This window comes from Oryctolagus cuniculus, chromosome 15 (assembly GCF_051225735.1).
Source record: "Oryctolagus cuniculus isolate XC-2025 breed Fujian yellow rabbit chromosome 15, ASM5122573v1, whole genome shotgun sequence".
In the NCBI taxonomy this organism is placed as follows: Eukaryota; Metazoa; Chordata; class Mammalia; order Lagomorpha; family Leporidae; genus Oryctolagus; species Oryctolagus cuniculus.
In genome coordinates, this window is record NC_142881.1 from 38,205,688 (window position 1) to 38,231,851 (window position 26,164).

A 26,164-nucleotide genomic window follows, 5' to 3' on the forward strand; every position below is an offset into this window, starting at 1 on the left:
CCAGTTACCTGAGCTATCACTTGTGCCTCCCAGGATCTGCATTAGCAAAAAGCTGGAGTCAGGAGCCAGAGGCGAGTATCAAACCCAGGCACACCAATATTGATGTGAGTGTCTTGACTGGCATCTTAATTGCTAGGCCAAATGCCTACCCTGAGTCTTCATTTTGAATTTACCTTTTTAGTTCATTTGAGAGAAAGTCAGTGTGAAGTAGTGGGACATATACATTATAGAATATTACAGGGCAAGATGTGATTTAATTAATTAGAAAACATTTATTAAACTTAATGAAAAGAATGACTGTTATTAGAGCTATCTGTAGCATTCATTCATATCATCAGTCCACAACAGGAAGCAAATGTTAGAATGTTAATTTTTTAAAGTAATTTTATGTATTATCTTATTCTGTGTTTTTACTTTTAGGACCGGAGTAGGCCCTATGACACTTTTAACTTGCACTCGTTGGAGAACTCCTTAATGGATATGATAAGGACTGATCATGAGCCTCTGAAAGGTAAACACTACCCTCCCAGTGGCCCACCAATGAGTTTCGCTGATATAATGTGGAGGAATCATTTTGCAGGTTAGGAATATTCATATGTCCATTCCTTGCTTGGTGTTTTAAGCAAAAATCAGCTTTTTAATAATTGTGATTTTTTTTTTTGGTTTGTGTTTGTTTTTATTTTGCTTCTGTAAAGCATTGTGGAATGTTTTTATTTTATTTTATTTTATTTTATTTTATTTTATTTTATTTTATTTTTGACAGGCAGAGTTAGAGAGAGAGAGAGAGAAAGAGAGAAAGGTCTTCCTTCTGCTGGTTCACCCCTAAAATGGCCAGGAGCCAGGCGCTTCCTCGTGGTTTCCCATGCGGGTACAGGGCTCAGGCACTTGGGCCATCCTCCACTGCCTTCCTGGGCCACAGCAGAGAGCTGGACTGGAAGAGGAGCAACCAGGACAGAATCTGGCCCCCAACCAGGACTAGAACCCCGGGGTGCCGGCGCCGCAGGTGGAGGATTAGCCAAGTGAGCCACAGCACTGGCCTGTGGAATGATTTTAAAGTTGATTATTTTTTAAACTTGTGTTTGGCTACCCGTAATCAAGATTGAGTTCTGGCAGAAGCGTGTGTTGGATAGCTGAGGTCAAGGTTATAGCATTAGACCAGAAGCCAAGTTTTGTAGGCTTTGTGTATTTGGAATCCTCAGCTCTACCTGAATAATTAATTAATGTCCAGATATACTGCAAAGAAGTATGAGATTTAGTAAACCACTCTCTAAAGACTACAGAAAACTTCATATAGAAGCCACTTTACTAAAATGGAATCACTTTTCTAGTACAGGAAGTATCACTATTATAAAGCAGCCAGTGACCCTTTGCTTCCTCTGAGGCTAAAATACAAGGAAAACATCTTAAACTATGTAAATGTTTTAGTTTAAATAAAATAAGACAGAAAATCCTAAGGCAGGCAATATTGGGGCTTTCTGTGTTTAGAACCAATGCAAATTCAGGATGGATATTGATGTTACATTTGTAATTCCAGATCTTTTTTTATGATTTATAATACTTTTTAATGACCATATGATATTTTAAAAACCTGTAATACAAATTATCTGTGGAAATATCCACTATACTTGGGTTAGGGCCTAAATATCTGAACACTGTGAAGAATTAGCCACTGGGATGTCCATCTTGTATGGACCGAGGTGTCTTCCAGAGTTGTGAGGAACTTGATCCTTTCTGCTTCTCGCTGCGCCCTTACATAGTGCGGCGGATTCTGAACACCTGACACTCATTTTTCTTTAGCCACACCAGAAATCCATTTTACCATTGTTTCACACTCATAAGAGTTTCTCCTGCTTTTCTCAGTTTCCAGTGAAAAGTGACTAGTTAGTAAGATATGAAGACAATAAAAATATTTTGAGAAAAGCTGAATTTTAAAACTTTCAGAAGCAGGATAAAATATCTTATTCATTATTCATTGTTATATTTAGCCCCTGTTAACACATGTTTCTTCAGTGACAAGATTAGGTATATGGTAATTTGAAGCATATTTAATTTAAAAGTGAGAACAATGTTTTTTAAAAAAACAATATTGCACAGACTGTTTTGTGTTTTTCGTATCTTCTTTTTTTTTTTATTTTTTATTTTTTTTTGACAGGCAGAGTGGACAGTGAGAGAGAGAGACAGAGAGAAAGGTCTTCCTTTGCCGTTGGTTCACCCTGCAATGGCCGCCGCGGCCGGCGCACCGCGCTGATCCGATGGCAGGAGCCAGGAGCCAGGTGCTTCTCCTGGTCTCCCATGGGGTGCAGGGCCCAAGGACTTGGGCCATCCTCCACTGCACTCCCTGGCCACAGCAGAGGGCTGGCTTGGAAGAGGGACAACCGGGACAGAATCCGGCGCCCCGACCGGGACTAGAACCCGGTGTGCTGGCGCCGCTAGGCGGAGGATTAGCCTAGTGAGCCGCGGCGCCGGCCTGTTTTTCGTATCTTCTAAGACTATGTCTTCCTTCTCTGCCATCCATAGCTATAGACCTGTCCTAACTATTCTAAAATATTTAGCTACTTTTCTTTATATATACCCATTTTATCTTGGCCTATTTTTTTCTTCTAGAAATAAAAGATTGTCAAGAGATCTTAGATTATATTCTATACAGTACCTTTGCAGAATTTTGTGAATGTTGGTTCTGTTGAGAGTAGCATTAGCATAGTACAAGAAGTGTACCTTGCTACAGGATAATGTAAATACCTTATTCCAGTTGTGATGACCTATTTTTATTGCATGTCCAACCACCTCTGCATAGATTTCTTTACTGTACTTGGAAATATGAGGCTCTCTATAAAAGCCTGCTGGCTTGTGCTTACGTTACATCCTAATAAGTTGTCAGACACTTAGTATGCAGCCCTGATATGGTTGAAACTTTTCAGTTCATCCTATCACTCATGTTGATTTCCTATGAATTGAATACTTCCTTGTGATCACAGACATCACTGTGTCATTGTTCTCTGGTTAGGGTATTTGAATTTCCTTCTTTCCTTTTCTACTTGGGAGACTTTTAATTTGGTTTATGGCACTGTGTGTCTGATGATTATTATGACATAATTATACTTGCATTTTATTTTTTATAAAGTTTTTTTTTTTTTATTCATTTGAAAGAGTTACAGAGAGAAAGAGGAAGAGACAGAGAGAGACAGAGAAAGAGAGAGATCCTCCATCTGGTAGTTCACTCCCCAAATGGCTGTAACGGCCAGGGCTGGGCCAGGCCAAACCCTCTTTAAAGCTCCAGTGTCCTCATCATTAAAAGAAAAGACTTAATAGAATGAGTAAGAAGATTAAGTAAAAGCCCTGGCACTATAAAATGTTCAAATAATTTCTACTATTTTTTAAAGGATTTATTTATTTATTTTGAAAGGCAGAGTTACAGAGAGGCAGAGCAGAGGCAGAGAGAGAGAGAGAGGTCTTCCATCCTCTGGTTCACTCTGCAGATGGCCACAATGGCTGGAGCTGTGCCAATCAGAAGCAAGGAGCCAAGAGCTTCTTCTGGGTCTCCCACGTAGGTGCGGGAGCCCAAGGACTTGGGCCATCTTTTACTGCTTTCCCCGGCCATACCAGAGAGCTGGATTGGAAGTGGAGCTGCCGGGTCTTGAACTGGCGCCCATATTGGATGCTGGCACTATAGGCAGCGGCTTTACCCACCATGTTGCAGCACCAGCGCCCTATTTTCTACTATTTTTTTTAAAAAGATTTATTTATTAATTTGAAAGTCAGAGTTACACAGAGAGAAGAGAGAAGAGAGAGAGAGAGAGAGATTTTCCATCCATTGATTCACTCCCCAAATAGCCACAATGGCCAGGGCTGACCAGGACCTTCATTCAGGTCTCCCATATGGGTGCAAGAGCCCAAGCACTTGAGCCATATTCTGCTGCTTTTCCCAAGCCATTAGCAGGGAGCTAGATTAGAAATGGAGCAGCCGGGGCTGGCGCCGCGGCTCAATAGGCTAATCCTTCACCTAGTGGCGACAGCACACCGGGTTCTAGTCCCTGTTGGGGCACCGGATTCTGTCCCGGTTGCCCTTCTTCCAGGCTAGCTCTCTGCTGTTGTCCGGGAGTGCAGTGGAGGATGGCCCAAGTGCTTGGGCCCTGCACTTCATGGGAGACCAGGAGAAGCACCTGGCTCCTGGCTTCGGATCAGTGCGATGCGCCGGCAGCAGTGTGCCGGGCCGTGGCGGCCATTGGAGGGTGAACCAACGGCAAAGGAAGACCTTTCTCTCTGTCTCTCTCTCTCTCACTGTCCACTCTGCCTGTCAAAACAAACAAACAAACAAAAACAAAGGGGCCGGCGCTGCGGCTCAATAGGCTAATCCTCCGCATTGTGGCGCCGGCATACCAGGTTCTAGTCCCGTTCGGGGCACCAGATTCTGTCCCGGTTGCCCCTCTTCCAGGCCAGCTCTCTGATGTGGCCCAGGAGTGCAGTGGAGGATGGCCCAAGTGCTTGGGCCCTGTACCCCATGGGAGACCAGGAGAAGTACCTGGCTCCTGGCTTCGGATCAGCGTGGTGTGCCGGCCGTGGCGGCCATTGGAGGGTGAACCAACGGCAAAGGAAGACCTTTCTCTCTGTCTCTCTCTCTCACTGTCCACTCTGCCTGTCAACAACAACAACAACAACAAAAAATAAAAAATAAAAAAATAAAAAATAAAATACTATTGTTTTAAAAAAAAGAGAGAAATGGAGCAGCTGGGACAAAAACTGGTGCTGAAATGGGATGCTGGCATTGCAGATGGTGGATTTTCCCACTGTACCACAGTGCTGGCTTATGCCAGTTGCCTGGCTTCAGTAATACGGTAAATCTTCACATCCATACAATAGTGACTTCCTTCCAACAAGACTGCCGCTAAATGTTAAAAGCTTTCTTATGCGTGTTGTCAGAATTTTGTATTTTCCATAAATAAGTAGTGGTGGTTGAAGGATAAATGTGCTATCATTAAAAAAAAAAATCACCTAAAGGAGCAGGTATTTTGTGCACCAATTAAGACACTGCTTGGCCCTGTGCTTCCCGTATCGAAGTGCCCGGCTTTGAATCCTCTCTGTTTCTGATTCTAGCTTCCTTCTAATGTGTACCCTGGGAGGTAGCAGATGATGGCTCCAGTGCTAGGGTTGCTGGCACCCATGTGGCAGACATGGACTGTATACTGGTCTGCCATCTTTGGCCTGACCTGGCCTGGCTCTGGCTGTTGTGATTTTGGAGAGTAAACCACCAGATGGAAGATCTCTATCTTTCATATAAAAATAAATAAACTATTAAATAAATAAATAATTTAAAACCACCTAAAGACAAAAGGAAAACAGTACTCCTAAGTCATGTTGACTTTCCAAAATTGTCTACCTGAATAATATAAAGTAAATATTGGCCGGCGCCGCGGCTCACTAGGCTAATCCTCCACCTTGTGGCGCCGGCACACCGGGTTCTAGTCCTGGTCGGGGCGCCGGATTCTGTCCCGGTTGCCCCTCTTCCAGGCCAGCTCTCGGCTGTGGCCAGGGAGTGCAGTGGAGGATGGCCCAAGTGCTTGGGCCCTGCACCCCATGGGAAACCAGGAGAAGCATCTGGCTCCTGCCATCGGATCAGCGCGGTGCGCCGGCCGCAGCGCGCCAGCCGCGGCGGCCATTGGAGGGTGAACCAACGGCAAAGGAAGACCTTTCTCTCTGTCTCTCTCACTGTCCACTCTGCCTGTCAAAAAAAAAAAAATATATATATATATATATAAAGTAAATATAACAAAATTAGGATATCATGTTGATGAGCACTGAAGAGCTTCAAGATGTACTTAAAGCGAACATGATAAAAATATGTTCACAGTGATGTTTAATTTTAGAGATGTACTCAGTAAGAAAATACCTTAATCTGTTGATTCAGAGGATGAAAAGGGATAATAGGAGAGATGATAGAATAGGAAGTTCAGGAAATGATGACACTTGAGTTTTCATCAAGCTTTAACAGGTTTTCAGTAATGTTTGCACTTACAGTGTGTCCGTGTTGAAGATATTTGTGGGGAATTTTGAGATATCTCCAATCTTCTCTCCCATGATAAAGATAATATGAGTACAGAGAAGTCAAATAGAGCCTTTTTTAAAAGATTTATTTTATTTTATTTATTTGGAAGACAGAATTACAGAGAGAAAGAGAGAGAGAGAGAGGTTTTCCATCCACTGGTTCACTCCCCAAATGGCTGCAACGGCTAGGGCTGGACCAGGCTGAAGCCAGGAGCCAGAAACTTCTTCCAGATCTCCCATGTGGGTACCAGGGTGCAAGGACTTGTGCCGTCTTCTGCTGCTTTCCCAGGCTCATTAGCAGGGAGCTGAATCAGAAGTGATGTAGCCAGGACTCGAACTGGCACCCAGTGCTAGTGCTGTAGACGGAGATTTAACCTTCTGTGCCACAGCACTGGGCTTCAATTGATGTGCTTTCTTCAGAGCACACTGAAGAATATCTAAAGCAGGATGATCAGATCACAGAAGCTTATAAATTGAACTAATTTGGGGATATTTTTTGCTTTGCGTTTTAAAAATCTCAAACTACTGTTCTTTGCTGTTACACAGTCATTTTAAAATAATTTCCTGTTGTCTGTTACGATGTGTTTTTCTACTTCTGTTTGAGAGAATGCCTCAAAGAGATGAGAAAGTAGAGTTTTGAGGGGGAATGAAGTGATCAAAAATTTTTTTTCTTACTTAAAATGAAAGTTTCACCTGGCTACTAGGGAACCCTGTGAAAGCCATAGTCATCAGGTTTGATTAATTATACTCTCCATACCCTAGAATAATAATTATGAAATACCAACTTTAGTACAGTGGGCAAAATAGCTGACACTGGGAAGCAAGATCATATCCTGTGGCTAAGGAAGCGCAATTACAGCAGGCATCTTGGCCAAAAACAGGAGTCACCACTTCATCTAACGCAGCCTCCCTCTCAACAACAGAAGGTAGGCGTGGCTGCCTATTTTGGGATAGTATCTGATGAAACATTTTTTATGTATTTGAATTTTCTCTTCCTTCCCTATTCATGGAACTGAGATTTGAAAAATGAAAAAAGCAGGTGTCATTTGAGAACTGGTATTGAAGGGTTTGCTTTTCAAAGGTATACTGAAAAAGACTGGGAAAAAATAGCGTATCTTCCAGTAATAGTGCTTTAAAACATTCAAATTGACAGAAACTTGAATAGGATAAGTGCCAACCCTTTGCTGTTTTAGAGGCATTTTTCATTATTCATCACAATCTAAATTTAATGTTATACAGCCTTTCAGAAAATTGGCCTTCTTTTATGGAATGCTAAGGTCTCTTTATTTTAGAAAAATGTAGTTTTATTACATTTTGTTTATTCTAGAAAAAATACTTTATTTGCTTCCATAGTTTGAAGTATTGCTCGGTTCTATTTTTTGTTACCTTCCTTCAACCCACATCAGTTTGTTTTGTATAAAATTAGCATATTCCACAAATTGTTAGGGGATAAGTTCTGAGTCAGCAAGAAGTGATTGTTCTTGTTTTATATAATCTTTGTGTATGGGGATAGTAAATAGAAATTGAACAATGTTTATAAGTGCATCTCATTAATTTTCCTAGGATTATGACAGTACTTCAAAAGTTAATGGAAAATTGAATTAAAAGATGTTTATTTTGATACACACATTTTTGGCATAGCTTTTCCATAATATGTGTTTTCTATGGATATTTTGAAGAACCTCTTATGCTTGAATTTCCAATTTTTTTACACCAAAATTAACTTAGGTTTCAAGTCTGTTTTTCCACAAACTTTCAAGCATCCTCATTTGTGTTGTAATCAACTGAAAGTTCTAAAAGGAAAAAGAGTATGCCTGGATAGCACTTTCAGAAATTCTAATTTAATTGTCCTGGGGTATAGCTTTAAATGAGGAAACAAAGGCACAAAGAATTTAATAATTTGCCAGAAATTATTCACTACTGGTATGTGAAACAACTAAGATTTGACATTAGGTCAAAAGATCACAATTTTTGCTTATTGGTTATTTGGAACATATTGAGAATATTTTAGTATCAAAATTTTATCATTTTTAAATGGATTTTAAAAAACCATTTTATATGTTTTTTTTAAAGAATTATTTATTTTACTTGAAAGTCAGATTTTCACAGAGGAGAGAAGGAGAGGCAAAGAGAGAGAGTGGGAGGTCCTCCATCCGCTGGTTCACTCCCCAGTTGGCTGCAATGGCCGGAGCTATGCCGATCTGAAGCCAGGAGCCAGGAGATTCCTCCGGATCTCCCACACAGGTGCAGGGGCCCAAGGACTTGGGCCATCCTCCACTGCTTTCCCAGGCCATAGCAGAGAGCTGGATTGGAAGTGGAGCAACCAGGATCTGAATCGGCGCCCACATGGGATGCCTGCACTGTAAGTGGCATCCTCACCCGCTATGCCACAGCACCGGCCCTCATATCTTCTTGCATATCATATTTTTACATCTTGTGGGGTTTTTTTTTGTAAAGCAAAGTGCGAAAGCCCTTCAAGATGTTCATGTAAAATGTATATTTTGAAAAAACTGCGTGCTTCTAATTTTTTGCACCAACATAGACTTAGCTTTTAGTTCCATTTTCCACAAACCTTTTGCAGTACCCTTAAATCTCCATCTTTTTAGATAAAATTGATGGGAAGTAAAATCCAGTAGAATATTCATTTTACCATCACCCTTTGTTGAACAAAATAGCAACCCTGTTACGTGAAAACTCTCTAAAGTACTTAACTTTCTAGAGCAAAGAGGATGAATAGAGGCCGATACAGTAGTTACCCTCCATCTTAAAAAATATTACCTAAGTGAAGGGATGACTTCCAAAAGTAAATGTGAATTAATAAAAATTCCGATTTTTATTTTAGACGCAAAAGTATGGGTTTAGTTGGACTCTGAAACTTGGAACAGTAGAGAGATTTTTTTATAACTGGCCTTTTGAATATGAGTGTGAATTAAATTTATGAAACTGTGATTTTTACATTCTGAGCAACCATATATAACCCTGTTCTCTAATCTCTCTCTGTCCCTTCTTACCCTTATTTATCAAGTCATGTGCAGCGGGGAAAGTGGGACACTGTCTCAGATTTCCACAGCATCATTTAACTCAGTAAAACCAAGTGTGCCTTCCAGTTTCTGAAACCTTATATTTTACACTATACTTAAAAGATAGCTAGCTGACAAGAACAATTTAAAAATAGCAGCTCATGGGCAGGTGACAAAATGTCCCACTAGCAGCACAAGACTATATTAACAAAAATCACCAGATGTCACACACTTGATTCTGTTTTCACAGCTGATTAAACAGCAGTATTTGATGGATAAAAGGAAGAAAAATAGCCTTACCTGAATTTGGAATCAGTTTTTCATTTGCTATTATATATTTTCTCTCTCTTCCAGAATCACTTAGTAACTATAAAACTTAAGACACAATATCTTAAATAATCATTCCAGTTAGAGTAAAGAAACCTTTACACATACATATTCCCTAAATTGAAAGACTAAATCAAAATGTTAACTCTGTTTATCTTTGGTGATCTTCCTTTTCTTCATTTTCTTATACTGTTTAATTTTTCTCCAATGAAGATACATTGTATTTTATGGTGTGTAAACATTCATCTTTGAAGAAGTAAAGAAATCAGCTTAAAGAAGCCATACATTATTTTACTTTTAAAAAATTGCATTTAGTTAAGGAATTAGATTATATTAAGACAGTTTGTCCTACAGGTCTGGTATTGACCTAGCATTTCTGTAAAATTTTGTTGATACCTTTCATTCTGAGATCCATTGATGTCAAAGTAGCAAACAGAGAAAATACCAGGAAAAATAAAATTTTCTGCTTTTTTAGCAAATTGTGCTACCTTTAGTTTGTAAAATACTGCCTAATGTTTGCTACATTTTTTTAAAGTTTATTTATTTGAGAGGCAGAGTTAGAGAGAGAAGGAGAGACAGAGATCTTCCATCTACTGGTTTACTTTCCACATGGCTGCAACAACCGGGGCTTGGCCAGGCCAAATTCAGGAGTCAGGAACTTCCCCTGGGTCTTCCACATGGGTGCAAGGGCCCAAGGACTTCTGCCATCTTTGCTGCTTTCCCAGGCATATTAGCAGAGAGCTGGATCAGAAGTGGAGCAGCTGGGACTTGAACCGTCACTCATAGAGGATGCTGGCACTGCAGGCTACAACTTTTAACACACTGAGCCACAGCGCTGGCCCCTTCCTGCATGTTAAGGAAGATTTGTGTTGAGGTTATCAGCATAGAATAGACAATAATAATTAGAAAATGACCAAGCTCCCTTTCAGTTCTATCTTTCTAAGTGGGAAAGTTCTAACAGCTCATGAAAAGGGTCTACAAAGATCTGTGTATATATGTTCAGCTTTTGGAGGATAAAAGTCACCCCTTAAGTTTGGGAAGATAAGTGGTTCCAAAACATACAAAGACTATTATTTGATGTGGTGGTTTTAAACCATATAATTCTTTACCATAAATGATAGACATAGGAAATTTAAAAAGTCAAATGAGGTTCAGCTAATTTTGGGCTGACCTGATTTTTTTGGTAACCCTTTATTACTCTAGAAATACGTAGGGAACATTACCTGCTTATTAGGAACCATACCCTTCTCTGAGTATTCCTTGGTTTAAGATTTAATGGACTCTTTTTATGTGAATCTGAATTTTCCAGAATATGATGAAAACTAATTTAGGGTAAATCACATACAGTTTTCATAGATGCTAGTATGTGGTGATAATGAATTCAGGTAAGATCTTGCTATCTGAAAACAGTGAAACAGAGAACATTGATAAAGCTAATTGAAACCAAAATGAATGTAAATCCTCCATACTGAGTCAAAGCCTTGTTCTGGTGACAAATGTTCCTAAAATAGATTCTGATCAAGGTGGTGCCAGGAGTTAGCAGCCAATGCATATGTGGTGTAGATTGTAGTTTCCAGGGGACTCTTAAATGACTTAGAAACTAGAAAAACTAAGGCACATAGAACAGCTACATATGAAGATCAATTAAATTTGTCTTTTAACAAGTTAGTTTTTGACACCAACAGTTATTAGCTTCCAGTTGACATGAAAAATATTTGAAACCTACAAAAAATAAAGTAGGCAATTCTAGTATTCAGATGATGATTCTCTGACAATATGATGGTTTTTCTACAGAAAGCATTATAATATATTCTGTAAAAGAATTACTGTAGGGAACAGCATTGTGGCATAGATGGTAAACCCATTGCCTGGGATGCTGGCATCCCAGGCGGGTACAAGTTCAAGTCCTGGTTGCTCTACTTCCAGTCCATCTGCCTGCTGTTGTGCCTGGGAAAGCAGTAGAAGATGCCCAAGTGCTTGTCCCTTCTACCTACGTGGGAGACCTGGAAGAGACTAGAGAAATGCAGTATCTTTCTCCTAAAAAAAAAAAATAATAATAAAAGCAAGGAGCTAGTGCTGTGGCATGTAGAAGGTTAAGCCTCTTCCTGAAGCACTAACATCCCATATGGGTGTCAGTTTGAATCTCGGCTGCTCTACTTCTGATCCAGCTTCCTGCTAATGTGGCTGGGAAAGCAGTGAAATATGGTCCAGGTGCTTGGGCCCTTGCACTCACATGGGAGACCTGGAGGAAGCCCCTGGCTCCTCCCTCTCCCCCTTCCTCTCCCTCTCCCCTTCTCTCTGTGTATCTCTGCATTTCAAATAAATAAATAAATATTTAAATAATTAAACCCAACATAAATTTTTTGAAAATCCTATAGTGCATCATGGTAAAATTAGAAGTTTCTTTAGAATCCATCAATTGCTGATGATTTTCCAGTTTTTAAATACACAATACACAGACGTGTACACACACATCAATACAAGTGACATTAAACTTTTGAGGGTTTTGGGTTTTTTCCCTGCCTGTTGATATAAAATGATCTTTCACAAATTATCATGACCTGAAGCTCTTTAGGATGGCCTTATCTAGGTAAAAATTGGATTTATCTAGGAATTCACGATTCCCCATTTTAATTTGAGGCAAATGCTGTTTTGTGCACTGTGATGCTCTCCTTTTGTACCAGAAGAGCTCAATGATGTTTTTTTCCTCCAGTCTCCCATACGAGAGTTTAATACCATGTTTGACCCTTTTGCAATGTAAAATAGTGTTTGTCATAAAAGTCAATCATCACTTTTACCTTATCTCCAGTTTTCTCTGTACCACTCTTCTCCAAAATAGTGTTGACTTTTATTTAAACAATGACAGTGAAATAAAATAAACATTTTCAAATCTTGCAGAGTCGAGTTTATAGAAACTAACTTTACACAAAATCATTCTTTTTTTTTTTTTTTTTTTTTTTTTTGACAGGCAGAGTGGACAGTGAGAGAGAGAGAGAGAGAGAAAGGTCTTCCTTTGCCGTTGGTTCACCCTCCAATGGCCGCCGCGGCCAGCGCGCTGCTGCCGGCGCACCGCGCTGATCCGATGGCAGGAGCCAGGAGCCAGGTGCTTTTCCTGGTCTCCCATGGGGTGCAGGGCCCAAGCACCTGGGCCATCCTCCACTGCACTCCCTGGCCACAGCAGAGAGCTGGCCTGGAAGAGAGGCAACCGGGACAGAATCCGGCGCCCTGACCGGGACTAGAACCCGGTGTGCCAGCGCCGCTAGGTGGAGGATTAGCCTAGTGAGCCACGGCGCCGGCCAAAATCATTCTTTCAATAACTATTTTGTTAAAGGAATTCATCAAATGTATACTAAGTCATTTTTTCTCATATAAGACTCTCTGTGTTTAATTTTTCTGCTGATAGACCCACCTCTTATCCCAAATAAATAATGCATGAAAAGATCTTACCAAACATTTGCATCTTCTACTTTTACTCCTGGGAGCCATCAAGGATCTGATTCTTATATGTCATCTTATATATTAGGGGTTGGCAAACTTTGTGAAGGGTTGAAGAATAAATATTTTAAGGGTGGGTATTTGTGCAGCATTTAACTTATTGCTTGGGATGCCTGCATATTTTCCCAAAATAGAGTATCTAGTTTGAGTTCCAGCTACTGTGCTTCTTATACAGTTTCCTGCTGGTGTGCACTGTTGAAAGCAGCAGATGATGATCAAGTACTTGGATTCCTGCCAGCCGAGTGAGAGATCCGGATTGAGTTCCAGGCTCCTGACTTTGTCCTAGCCCAGCTTCAGCTGTTGGAGGCATTTAAGGAGTGGATCAGTAAGATGGGAGATCTCACTCCATCTGTCTCTCCCTCTCTTTCAAATGAAATTTAAAAAGTAAATAAGTAAAATAAATAAACATTTTAAAATAGTATGGGGAAATTTGAAGACCATTCTTTTTTTTTCTTAAAAGATTTTATTTATTTATTCGAAAGTCAGAGAGTTACACAGAGAGAAGAGAGGCAGAGAGAGAGAGAAAGAGGTCTTCCATTCCAATTGGTTGCAATGGCCAGAGCTGTGCCAATCTGAAGCCAGGAGCCAGGAGCTTCTTCTGGGTCTCCCACATGGGTACAGGGGCCCAAGGACTTGGGCCATCTTCTACTGCTTTCCCAGGCCATAGCAGAGAGCTGGATCATAAGAGAAGCAGCCTGGACTAGAACTGGTGCCCATATGGGATGCTGGCGCTTCAGGCCAGGGTGTTAATTCGCTGCCACAGTGCTGGCCCCCCCCCCCCTTTTTTTTTTTAAAGGAAACATGTAAGGATTTATGGGCCACATGGCCTGTGTTGCATATTAGTTTTTGTTTTGTATTGTTTTACAGCCTTTTAAACATGTAAAAATGATTCTTAGCTCAGAGATCTATAAAAACAAGAGCTGACTTGGATAGGCTAAGGTTTGCAACTCTTAATTATAGATGTAAGGATGAAGGTCTAGAGAATATCATTATGCCCAATGTCATATAACTAGTTAATGGTAGGGACGGCATGAGAACCCTAGATTTTTAAGTCAGTCATTTTCCCCCAACTGTAGATGTTATATAAATTTTACCGTCTTCTAGTTGCTACTTATAATTATGTTACATTTTTGAAGTTCCGTGAAACCTGTTTTTTTATTCTCTCATTTAAGTTTATATACTACTTCGATTTTTTTTTTTTGGCTGTTTAATGCAGAGTTGGCATGTTTAAATCAGAATTTGGAAGATGTATTAAACTTTAGAATATTGTAATAGAAGCTTCTTTTTTTGTTTTGTTATATTTTATTTGTTGTTGAGACTTTGGCTTTGTTTTAAGACTTTTCATGTGTATGTTTTATGACTTGATTTAAGAATTGTTGTAACTGCTTTGGCCTTTGATAGTATTGTTATAGATTAATTTGTTTTAGCTTTTTGTAATGTTCTTATTTTTCAGTGTTTTTGAAATGATTACTGAAGTTTTTTCTTTGTGCTTAAAATAAAATAATTTTATTTTTTAGGACGTATGGGAATAAATTTCCATCATCCAGGAACAGATAATATTATGGCACTTAACAGTAAGTCTTCATGTGACATAGTCTATAAATTTAGCAATCAAGTTTGCAGTATGTGGTTTCTACTTTCTTCATTGTTCATTACATTTCAGCCTTCCATAAACTCGGTATAGAACATTATTCTATACCTGTGGTTCTCAAAATGTTGTCCCTGGACCAACAGCATCCATATCACTTGAGAACTTAATAAAAATGTAAACTCTCAGGCCCTACTGCAGACCTACTGAATCAGAAACTTTAAGGATGAGGTCCAGAGATCTACTAATAAACCTTATTGGTGATTCTATTGCAAGCCAAAGTTTGATAATTTCTGTTCTGTATCAGAAATCTGGCCCAGTGCCTGTTTTTATAAATAAAGTTTTATTGGAATATAGCCATAGACATTTTTTTCTGAGTTGCCTATGGCTCTTTTTGAGTCATAAAAGCAGAGCCTGCCAAAGGTAATTTCTTGATTGTTTGGCCTGTTGTAGAAAGTGTTTTCCAGTCCTTGCTGTGTACCACTGGGGTGGGGTGATGAAGAAATGAGGCAAAGTGAGAGAGGGAATGAGGTAGAGAATGTGAATGAATAAATCAATCTATTTTGCACATAACTCAGAATTTTCTCATTGTGGTTAATAGCTGACAGATGTTTTAAGCTGGACATTCTGGGATCTCCCATTTTGCATGGTAGTAGGTGTCAAGAGCTTTGCAGATTAGAAATAGTTTTGTTAGAATAATTGTTGAATCAAGTTCTGGATCATCAAAAATTACTAACCATAAGTCATTGTATTAATTACCACTGGAAAAAATACTTAGCTTGTATCAGCCCTACTTTCTAGTATACAGTGACCCAATAGCTTTGCAGAGCAGTCTCTAAATCGAAATTGCCTGTTGTCAGACTGACCTATAAAAGTCATTGAATCACACGGGATTTAAAATTTTTTCTTTATCGAATGAGATATTAGTAATCTCATGCTCCTAGATACACAAGCTGACTCTGGATTACACATGGAGATATACAGTGTGGGTCTAGATTTGTGCATGATACTATCCCTTTCCCTCTTGCTTAAGTAAGAGTGTTGAAATACCATTGGAATTCCTCAGGACAGTTATTAGATTGTCTCTAAAATATTTATTCCAAATTTCCTTGGTTCTGAAATGTAGCCTATTGTGCATTTTTTTTTTCTGGAGAGCTAGTATTCCCTTCTTTTGAGGGTCTTGGAGGGAAAATTCCAAAGTATCCACCTCTCATTTTCTTATTTCTAAAAGAAAGATCACTTTACATTTAGATTATGCTACTTGGTATTTTTTTCTGTAAAGTGAGAATTAATAAACATGCTTAACTTGCTGGGCTTCAGCATTGATTCATTATGATAAGACTCCAATTAGATGATGGGGTTTAGAATTGAAGGTAAAAGAATAGAACAGTAAAGTAGTATGTTTGTCTGAAAGAATGAGAGTATATCTGAGAAAATACCTAATTTGACATGATGAGAGCTCTGCTCTGTAAGAGGGAGAGGATATAATTTATGGATTTTTGTGTAAAAATGAAGCAAAAGAGTATCTCTCTGTTTAAAAGGTGTTGATTCTTTGATTTGCTTTTAATTCTCTGCTTTTGAAGAAGAGATTTCATTCATGTTCTTTCCACTTAGTGCATACTGCTTAATTTCTCCTTTTTAAAGTCTCAATTCCTTCATCTGTGAGAAGAGGACTGATTAGGTCATCTGAGTGATTGTGTACAGCATGAAGGTTCCGTGAATCTGCAGTTTCTTTAAAAGTACCAAACTAATCATTTCGCTGATATCTGTTATCAAATATTGACAAGTTACACATGGCTGCTACATGGTGACAGACATCAAAGTGCATCCAAATGGCTCTGTGGGTGCTGCCCAAAGTTAAAGAAATCTGTTGGCTCCTCACAATAAACCACAAAAACAACTAGAATTTGGCATTTGCATTACTTATCATCAGACATCTTTCAAAGTTGACTTCAACTTGAGATAACCAGAATAAAATTATCCTCCTTAGTAGGTATTGTGGGACCTGCAGGCTTCGACACATTGGCTGTGATAAAGCTTTTTTCCCTTTTGTGTCGTTGAGCCCCTTCATCTGGTGATTTACGTATGTAGCACATGCACAAAGACTCCTGTGTGTTGTCTTGCTTTTTATGCCTACCATTTGCTGGCCCAACAGCTATTGTCCTGTGACTTTGTTCTTCAGTCCATCAACCTTCATATGGGAATAATTAAGATGAAATCACAAATTGCTGAAATTTTATTAATTCAGAATTCGAAATTATTGGAAAGCATATGTTGAAGTTGAACTATATTTTCAGGAAAGAATGGCTGGCTAAGAAAACTAAAGTAAACTAAGGTAGTGCTTAAATTTTTGTAAAAAGGAAATGTGAATCAATTATTGCCCCTTCTTAGCTTTTTTTTGCTTTGCCATAATCTTCCTAACTTTTTCTACATAAAGCTGCTATTCACTTAAAAAACGAACAACAAAAAAACCCTTTCATCCTTTTTTTTACTTCCGTGATCTCACCAAAACCTGAATTCTTTTGAAGAAAGCATGTGTTCAGCTGGCCTGACTGGGTAGGAAGGGTAGAAGCATCATGATGAGTGATCACACCTCTCAGGGTTATGTCACACCTTTGAATGGACCAGTTTATCAATTTGTCTTTTTTTTTTTTTTTTTTTAATATTCTGGCGCATGCCTTCCAGTTACACTTTCTCTGAGATGTACCATTGCTGATGTCATCTAGGTGACAGGATGTGGAACATGGGTGAGGAGGACAGTATACCAGCTATGGAAAACAGATGGAGTTGCTAGTAAACCTGATAGGTTTAGAGTGCTGGGAAAGCTGGCCAGGTTTATGTAAAGCCAAGGAGTCTGCTGATTGTTCCTGTATGAGGCCATGGATCTAATAAAAATCAGCTGACTTTTGGGGATAGTCTAAAGGTCTCAATTTTAGCCTTTTCCCTAAATATGAGGCCCATTAAGTATTGTAGAATATAGAAGGGGAGAAGTAGGGAACAAACTGTAATCCATCCATGAAACCTACTGCTTGCCTAGTATTTCCAGAATAAAGTTATTTCACTTACACAGATAAAATTTTTCCTAAGTTTTTAGTAATTCTACCCATTATCATTTCATCTTCTTTACCCTGACCCCCAAAACACTTGACTTTTGCATAATATAGTTTTATTTTTCCTGCTGGAGAAGTAAGGAGGTTGCCGACAGTGCTTCTAGCTACATGTATGGTGATATCAACCAGATTTTTCAGACATGAACTTGGGTTTTTGTTTTTGTTTTGTTTCTTATACTCTGGTGTATAGTTGGGTTAGCAGTCGTGGGTAGGTGTAGGACTGATGACTGACTTGGTGATTATTTTTTCCCCTTTCATGTTGGTCATTGGGAAACAATATTGGTGCCTCCATGATTACTCAAGTGAACCTAATTCTGATCAAATTAATGTTCAAAACCATAATGCCTGGCTTCAGTTTACTCTAAAAGATAGCTACCTAGTGTATCCACTTTATTCCTTTTTACTGATCAGCTCCTCTTTTTCCAAGTAGAAAATGAGCTTGGGGAAACAGATAAGTAATAAAAAGTTCTTTGCTAAAAATTAGAAACAGAGGAAGTAGTGTGGCTTAAGAGATAGCAGTTTTCAGCTCCAGCAAGGTATCTTCCAAGTAGGCTTTAAGGCCTGTGAAACCTGCAGGTGCAGCATTGCATAGCCATAAAAAGCATTGTCTGGAGTCAAGGATTTCTGAATCCACCTCTTACAAGCTCTATAAATGTAGGGCCACATTCTTGACTTCTCTTTGTCCCTGCAAAACAGAGATGGTGATCACTAAAGTGGCTCCATATAAATCTTACAGACCTTAGTTAGCATAGTGCCGGACTTGTATGTAGTGCTCATGTGAGCTGCTGTTGTGATTGTTTGCATCAATTTTATTGCTGCCTTTTTAAGAACCTCCTTTCTTTGCATGTGAGAGTTCCCAAATATGAGTTTACCTTATATTGATTCTATTTAAATAAATGTCTTTGTGATGGAATTTTGGGCAACATAACTATAAGTCATTTTGTAGGATGGAGTGTCTGTACTGTTACCCATTTACATCTGGTTTTGTGTGAATTATTTTCTGTGGATGAGATACTTTTGAGTACATCTGACTTTGGAACATGCCTCTTCTTTGGGGTCTATAGCTCCTTCCCAGTTGTTATATCTCTTGTGATGTCACCTTAAAAAAAAAAAACCACACTGCTGTGTGTAATGTAAAATGGTGCAGCCACTTTGGAAAACAATTGGTAAATGCTTTAAAGGTTAGATATATGCCTACTATATGATGTAAACATTCTTCTAGGATTCTACTCAAGAGAAAAAATAAAAACATATGTCCACTCAAAGACATGTATGTGAATGTTCAAAGAAACATGATTCATAATAACCAAAGCTGTAAGTAATACAAATGTCCGTCAGCTGAATAATGAATAAACAAATTGTAGTATATCCATGCAATGAAATACTACTAAGCAATGAGTAGAAAAGAACTACTGGTACAAGTAACAACATGAATGACTCAAAATATTTATTATGCTGAGTTAAAAAGGTGGACAAAATACCAGGTGTTTGGCGCAACAGTTCAGTATCCATTTCGGGACATCCACATGCCATATCAGAGCATTTGAGTGCCAGCTCTGCTTCTGATTCCAGCTTCCTGTTAATGTGAACACTGCTAGGCAGCGTGGGAAGGCTTGAGTTCTTGGGTTCCTGCCACCACCTGGAAAAGCCAGATTGAGTCCCAGCCTCTCGGCTTTGTCCTGGCCCAGCCACAGCTGTTGTAGGCATTTGGGGAGTGATACAGCAGGTGAAAGATCTCACTCTGTCTATCTGCCTCTCAAATTTAAAAAAAAAAAAATTCTAAACACAAAAAGTGCATAATAGATTCTTCCATTAATAAAAGATTCTAGAAAACATAAATTAATCTATAGTGACGGAAAGCACAACGATTTTAAGAAAGGAATTTTAGAGTAATGTTGTCCCATGTGTTCAGAGGACAGAAGTAAGAACATAGGTTTTGGAGGAGTCATGTGATAAGAATAACATTTTCTGAACAAAGCTCTCAATCTCCTGAAACCTTAGTTTATTCTTTTAAGGATTTATTTATTTATTTATTTACTTACTTGAAAGAGTTACACAGAGAGAGAAGGAAAGGCAGAGACAGAGGTCTTCCACCTACTGGCTCACTCCCCAATTGGCGGCAATGGCCGGAGCTGTGTCAATCTGAGGCCAGGAGCCAGGAGCTTCCTCCAGGTCTTCCCACATGGGTGCAGGGGCCCAAGGACTTGGGCCATCTTGTATTGCTTTCCCAGGCCATAGCAGAGAGCTGGACTGGAAGTGGAGTAGCTGGGACTTGAACCGGTGCCCATATGGGATGCCGGCACTGCAGACAGTGGCTTTACCCACTATGCCGTAGCGCTGGCTCCTATTTATTTCAAAGTCAAAGTTAGGGAGAAGCAAAGGGTGGGAGGAGAGAAAGAAAGAGAGAGAATGAGAATCAGAATCATCCATCCAATGGTTCACTCCACAGATGGCCACAATACCTGGGGTTGGGCCAGGCTGAAACCAGGAGCCAGGAGCTAGCTTCATCCGGGTCTCCCCTGTGGGTACAGGGGTCTAAGCACTTGGACCATCTTCTGCTCCACTTCCCAGGCAGCTGTATCAAAAATGGAGGAGCTGGGACTCAAACCACTGCCCAAATGGGCTGTCAGCAGTGTAGGTGTTGACTTTACTCACTGTGCCATGGCGCTAGCCCCAAACCTTAGTTTGAAAGCCTACAAATGACAGTTATAGTCACTCTAACCAGCACCTCATTGTTTTTGTGAGATTAAGACGAGGTATAGCATATGTACAAATACAATATTCTTACAATTAAATTGGGGAAGTAGCAGGGCATATTCTTACTTGAGAAGATACTGCTGGAGAGTGATTTTTTATAGACGGCAGCTTTGCACTGTATTTTTAAATTAAAAATTTTCATTTTCACGCTATTCATTTTCTGTGATCTTCAGACTGTAATCAGAGTCTGTTCCAAGTTTTAGGAGATAAATAAGAAATCCAAGGGGCCACTTAACCTCAGACAGGGAGAGATGATTATCTACCCTCATTCTTCCTAAAGCATAGATAAATTAAGTCTAGACAGTTTGAAAACTTAAAATTTTAATGTCTTAAGAAAACAAAAAGACATTCACTTGATTGAGAAACTTTGAGGTCACTGATTGTTAAATGGCCTATACTTGGCTGATATTCCAAGAACTTGGAATTTTAGATTCAGCCATCTTTCACATTTTTCCTCTTATTAATGCCTTGAAAATATTTTACAGAGTTTTGCGTATATCTGTTTGAACTGAAAACTTCTGGTGCACTTGTTCAATCCAAAGAAGAAATGTGAAAGGGTATTGTTGTGCATGTTTATGCTGGGCAGGAATTCCTGTGTGGCTGCAGAGCGACCTCTTCCCTCCCTTTCATGCTCTGCTGGGCGTGAACTCTGTGGGGGAGAGGCTCAGCTGAGAGGAAGTGGCAGAAAGGGAGTTGAGCACATGATCTGTTTGTGCCAGAATGGGAATACAGCCAGGCTTGCTAGAATTCCAAATGGAATTTTCCAAAATTTGAAGAGCATGTTGTTGATTGCATGCCAAGAGAATGTAAGTAAATAATTTCTTAGCAATGTAATAAGATAGTGAAGGAAGTATTTAGATTCTCAGACTGAAGACTTTTTTTGGATAATTTTGAACTTTTAAAGAGACAATCTAGTGCTACTATTTCTATCTGGACGGATATAGAAGTAGAATTAGTATTCAGTGGAGATATAAACGATGGCCAACTTTAAAATGAAAAATAATTAGAGGGATATGTGATGTTCTAGGGACTTGAAGTTCTCACGTTTCAAACTATTGTTGATGGATGCCCTACATGAACATGATGAGGGACCTTAGAGTTTGTTTTTTGGGTGGGATTTGACCTTAGTGAGTAGATGGGAAAGTTGAGGTTCAGGAGACTATGTAAATTGACCAGGGTGATGTCCTGAAGCCAGGAGCAGAATCTCCTACCTCTAAGTTGAGGATGGTAACTTTTAGTTTAAATACCTAATTGTTAAGAGTAATTGTATTATTATTATTTAAAGATTTATTTATTTACTTAAAGTCAGAGTTACACAGAGGGAGAAGGTGAGGCAGAGAGAGAGAGGGAAGTCCTCCATCTGCTGGTTCACTCCCCAGATGGCCACAACAGCCGGAGCTGTGCCAATCCGAAGCCAGGAGCCAGGAACTTCTTCTGGGTTTCCCATGGGGTGCAGGGGCCCAAAGACTTGGGCCGTCTTCTGCTTTCCCAGGCCATAACAGAGAGCCGGATCAGAAGTGGAGCAACTGGGACTAGAACCGGCGCCCATATGGGATGCTGGCACTGCAAGCAGCGGCTTTACTGGCTACACCACAGCGTCAGGCCCATATTATTATTTTTTACAATGTAACACAAAACACAAATTCAATATCTTTGGGAAAATAATTTTTCTATTATTGCTCATCAACCTTATTTATCCTCTGAATGCTCAGTAAATCTTTTTCTGAAAAATAAAATGGTCTACATGGCTTGATATTGAACACTGTAAATGAGTGTTCTGAAGTATTCTTGAAAAGAAATTCTTAGTGTATGTGAATATGTCTAAAGTGACGGCAGTTAGGGTAGTTCCAATCCAATAATAAAGATGCCAGATACTGAAAAGTTATTTACTTTTCCTTGTGGGCTTTCCTCTTTGTTTTCTCCACTTGTTTGCTGGTAGAACCTGGGCTTTCATTTATAGCATTTGCATATTTGTGATAATTTTGTTTAATTTCTGAGCTTAATGTTGATGATAGATATTAAAATATCTCATGTAATGCCAAATATAATTCAGTGAAGATCAGCCTAAAAATATTTTGGCAAACTCATTCTTTTCTGTGATACTTATGATTGGGAAGGACAAAATATTTAATTTTTCAAAAAATCAGCACATAATTGTACATGTTTATGTTTGCGGAGTGTCCTGTAATGTTTCAATAGGTATATTGTATGATGAGCGAATCAGCATAATTAACATGTCCACCATGTCAAACATTTATCATTTCTTTTTGATAAGAACATTCAAAATCTTCTTTTCTACTATTTTGAAATATATTATGCATTTTTTTAGCTGTAGTTACCCTACTGTGTAATATAACACCTGCACAGCAAAGGAAACCATCAACAGAAAGAAGAGGCAACCTGTAGGATATGGGAAAATATTTGTAAACTATACATCTGATGGGGTTAATATCCAGAATATATAAGCAACTCAACAGAAAACCAATCATGATTAAAAATGGACAAAAGACTTCAACAGACAATTTAAATGGCCAACAGTTATATGAAATAGAACTTACCATACAAATTTAAACCACAATGAGATAATCACCTCACTTCAGTTAGGATGGGTATCATCAAAAAATACAAAAAATACCAAGTGTTGGGGAAGATGTATGTGAAGGAAAGTTGACTCTTCCACACTGTTGATAGATACATAAATTAGTATAGCCATTATGGAAAACAGTATAGAAATTCGTTAAAAAGTTAAAAATACAGCTAAACAGATGATGTGGCAATGCCTCTACTGAGTATATATCCAAAGGAAATGAAATCAGTATATGAAAGAGTTATCTGTATTTCCATGTTTATTGTCGCATTATTCATGATAGCCAAGATAAGGGAATCAACATAAGTGTCCATCAAAGGATGAATGAATGGATAAAGTAAATGTGTTATATTTACACAGTGGAATACTATTCAGCTTTTAAAAAGGATGATATTCTGTCATTTGCAACATTTTGTTAAGTGAAATAAGTCAGTCCTACACACATACCACATGATCTCACTCATGTGGAATGTAATTAACTATTTAATGGTAGTGGGTTCTTTTTTTCTTTAATTTGTATACTTTGAGAGGGCAGACTAGCTTTTGTTCATTGCTGGTTGCTGGTTTCAAGTGAAGTACTTGGCTTAGTGAGCATTCACTCAATATGGGAGATAGGAAGGGAGGGGAGATATTTCACTAAGACTGAAAAGCTCAGTGTAATAGGCTTAGAGAGTATCTAGCCTACTATGTCTGTTAACTCTTACTTTTGAAAGATATAGTAATGTATAAAGCTCTAGCAGTTACCAGTTTATGAAGTGCTTTCACAGACCTTTGTACTTTGTAATGTTTACTGTGGTTAAACAGGGCATAGCCATAACCTACTTTTTTTGAGTACTAATTTAACTCCAGGATTATTCTCTTATTCAGCTAAAAAAAATAGCTATGTGTTAGTGTGTGAAAACAGAAATGCAGTATTTAAGATGAAGCTGGAGACATCACAGGGCTTTCTAGATTTCTACAAATGTTAATAAAAAGATTTTCCTCTGCTATCGTGACACTTTGCTGGTAATTTTGAGAATGATGTTCATCTTTATTGCAATCCTGTTTAAAACATGGCAGTATTTTCACTTCCCAAAAAGCTAAAGCAGCATGCTGATGTCAGCAGTTAGCCATCTAAGGCTTGAGCACACAGATTACTCTGCCATTCAGTCCCTTAATCTAGGGAATTCCCCCTTTATAAATGGTAAAGTTGTATGTAATGTTTTAATCCTATATTACTGTATCTGGCAGGAGACTGTAATTAAATTGCTCCAAGGGGAAATCTGATTGGGGAAGGAGGGCTAAGGAAGGATGGAAAGGACTAAAATTACTATCTTGTCAATGACTATATGAGCAAGAAGGAATTAAGTAGTATGGGGATTGTGCTGTGAATTCCCTTATATTCTTTGTTTCCCCTCAAGACTTGCTCTGTTTTTATTGCTCCCTGAAGTTTTCCCAAGCCCAGATCAAAAAAAGAAAGCTGTTTTTGAGTGGATCAGGACAGCAGGGAAGTTGCAAATGAGTAGCTTCTTCATGCTGCTGAAGCTCTGCCCAGGTGTCCAAGTCAATCTTTTTCCATAATTTTCTTCCATGAAGGAACCATGCTTCCCATATGAGAACAGCCTTGTTGATAGTGTTGAGACAAGGAACACTGACCAGGGGGCCAGGGCTGTGGTTGTGCTTAGTCTCCTAAACTTACTGGCATCCATTTTGGTTAGTTGCTCTTCTCTATATATAATCCTCTATATTTTTGAGGAGTTCAAAAGAGTAGAATTAGCAAGTCTTGACTGTTCTTAACAGCCTAGAAATTGAATATTGGTATTAAGTTTGAAGAGACCATATGAGATTTTGGCATAGTGGTTTGGAGAAGATCTGTTGTTGAGAAAAGCTGGCAGATATATAAGTGCATACCTCTGTAGTAGGTGACTTCAGACCTGGTTTGGCCAGATCAGTCAGTAAAAAATATAAAATACTCTGGTATGTGATTAGAATCTTTAGACTTCTCCCTTCCCCCCTCCCTCCCTCCTTTCTTTGTCAGCTGTTATGTCATTTAGCAGTATGCTACTGAAGTAAAAATAAGGTGTTAGTTAAGTACTTTAAGTAAAGATGAGGATGCATAAATATCCAATACAAGTCACTATGGGATACTCACTCTCTGGAACAAATTACTCACTCTCTTGAAACAAATTTGTTTCCAGAGAAATCTTGTCAGTTGGACATGTTTTGAATATCTTTTATTGCTTTGGTGAGAAATTTAGGAAATGGACCTAGAAGTTCTGAAGTGATTACTTTGAAAACATGTTGCATATTAGGAGGTTGTGTTAGTATCCTATACAGTCAGTGTAGTTTAGAAAGTAATTTAATGCTAAGGTATGCGTATGCTGCAAGGTGCTACAACAACAATGCCTTGAACTTATATATTGAACAAGATGGGAGGAATAATAGTAGAAGGAAATGGATAACAGGGGACTAGTGGTTTCCTGGGTAGCAGAGATTAGATGTCAGGATATACAAGTATGAGGATTTTTAGACTCTCTGCATAAGTGCTTTATATTATATTCATACAATTGGAAGAGTTAGTTGAATTGGGATGACCAGAATGTTTGGGTCTGATGAGTGGAAGAAGGGAAATGAGGATCTGAAAAACAGTAAGGGCCACATGGTGAAAACCTTGGATATTTCATGAGAAGCTTAGACCAGTATAGTGGAAAGGTAGATTCATCCAAAGAATAGTCAGGCTAATATGGGAAATGGAAAACCATTTCTTATGAAGAATAATTGAATTAACTGAAAAACAAAAAGGAGATAAAGTAATGGCCCCCATATGAGAGTGGAATTAAACTGGGTTCCATGGATAAAGGTGATAGACAAGTGTAAGAAAGAACTTTCTGGGGTCAACATTGTGGCATGGCAGATAAAGCTGTCACCTGCAATGCTGGCATCCCCTGTGGGCCCTGCTTCATGTCTTGGGTGCTCCACTTTCAGTCCAGCTCTCTGCTAATGGCCTAGGAAAAGCAGGGCAGTGGAGGATGGCTCAAGTGTTTGGGCCTCTACAACCCATGTGGGAGACCCAGACAAAGCTGCTGGCTCCTGGCTTCAGTCTGGCCCAGCACTGGCTGTAGTAGCCATCTGGGGAGTGAACCAGCAGATTGAAGATCTCTCTCTTCTCTCTCTCTCTCTCACTCTCTTCCCCACCCCGCATGTCTGTAACTCTGCCTTTCGAATAAATAAAACAAGTCTTAAAAAACTTTCCAACCACTAA

General features: G+C 39.0%; 1 protein-coding gene across 20 annotated transcripts in view; it reads left to right on the forward strand.

Annotated features, from left to right (window-relative positions):
- The window catches only part of CPEB3 (cytoplasmic polyadenylation element binding protein 3), a 276,927-nt gene that overhangs the window by 89,405 nt on the left and 161,358 nt on the right, over window positions 1-26,164 (forward strand). For 13 of the 20 annotated variants that reach the window (XR_016222134.1, XM_051823381.3, XM_070057623.2 and 10 more), the window contains 2 exons: window positions 421-580; window positions 14,399-14,455. Coding sequence is in view for 19 of the 20 variants with exons in the window: in XM_051823381.3 (XP_051679341.2) it covers window positions 421-580; window positions 14,399-14,455 (217 nt within the window). In the remaining variant the exon portion in view is untranslated. Of the gene's footprint in view, window positions 1-420; window positions 581-14,398; window positions 14,456-16,113; window positions 16,373-26,164 lie in introns of those variants that run through there. The other 7 variants (XM_070057624.2, XM_017348419.4, XM_070057622.2 and 4 more) reach the window with 3 other exon arrangements.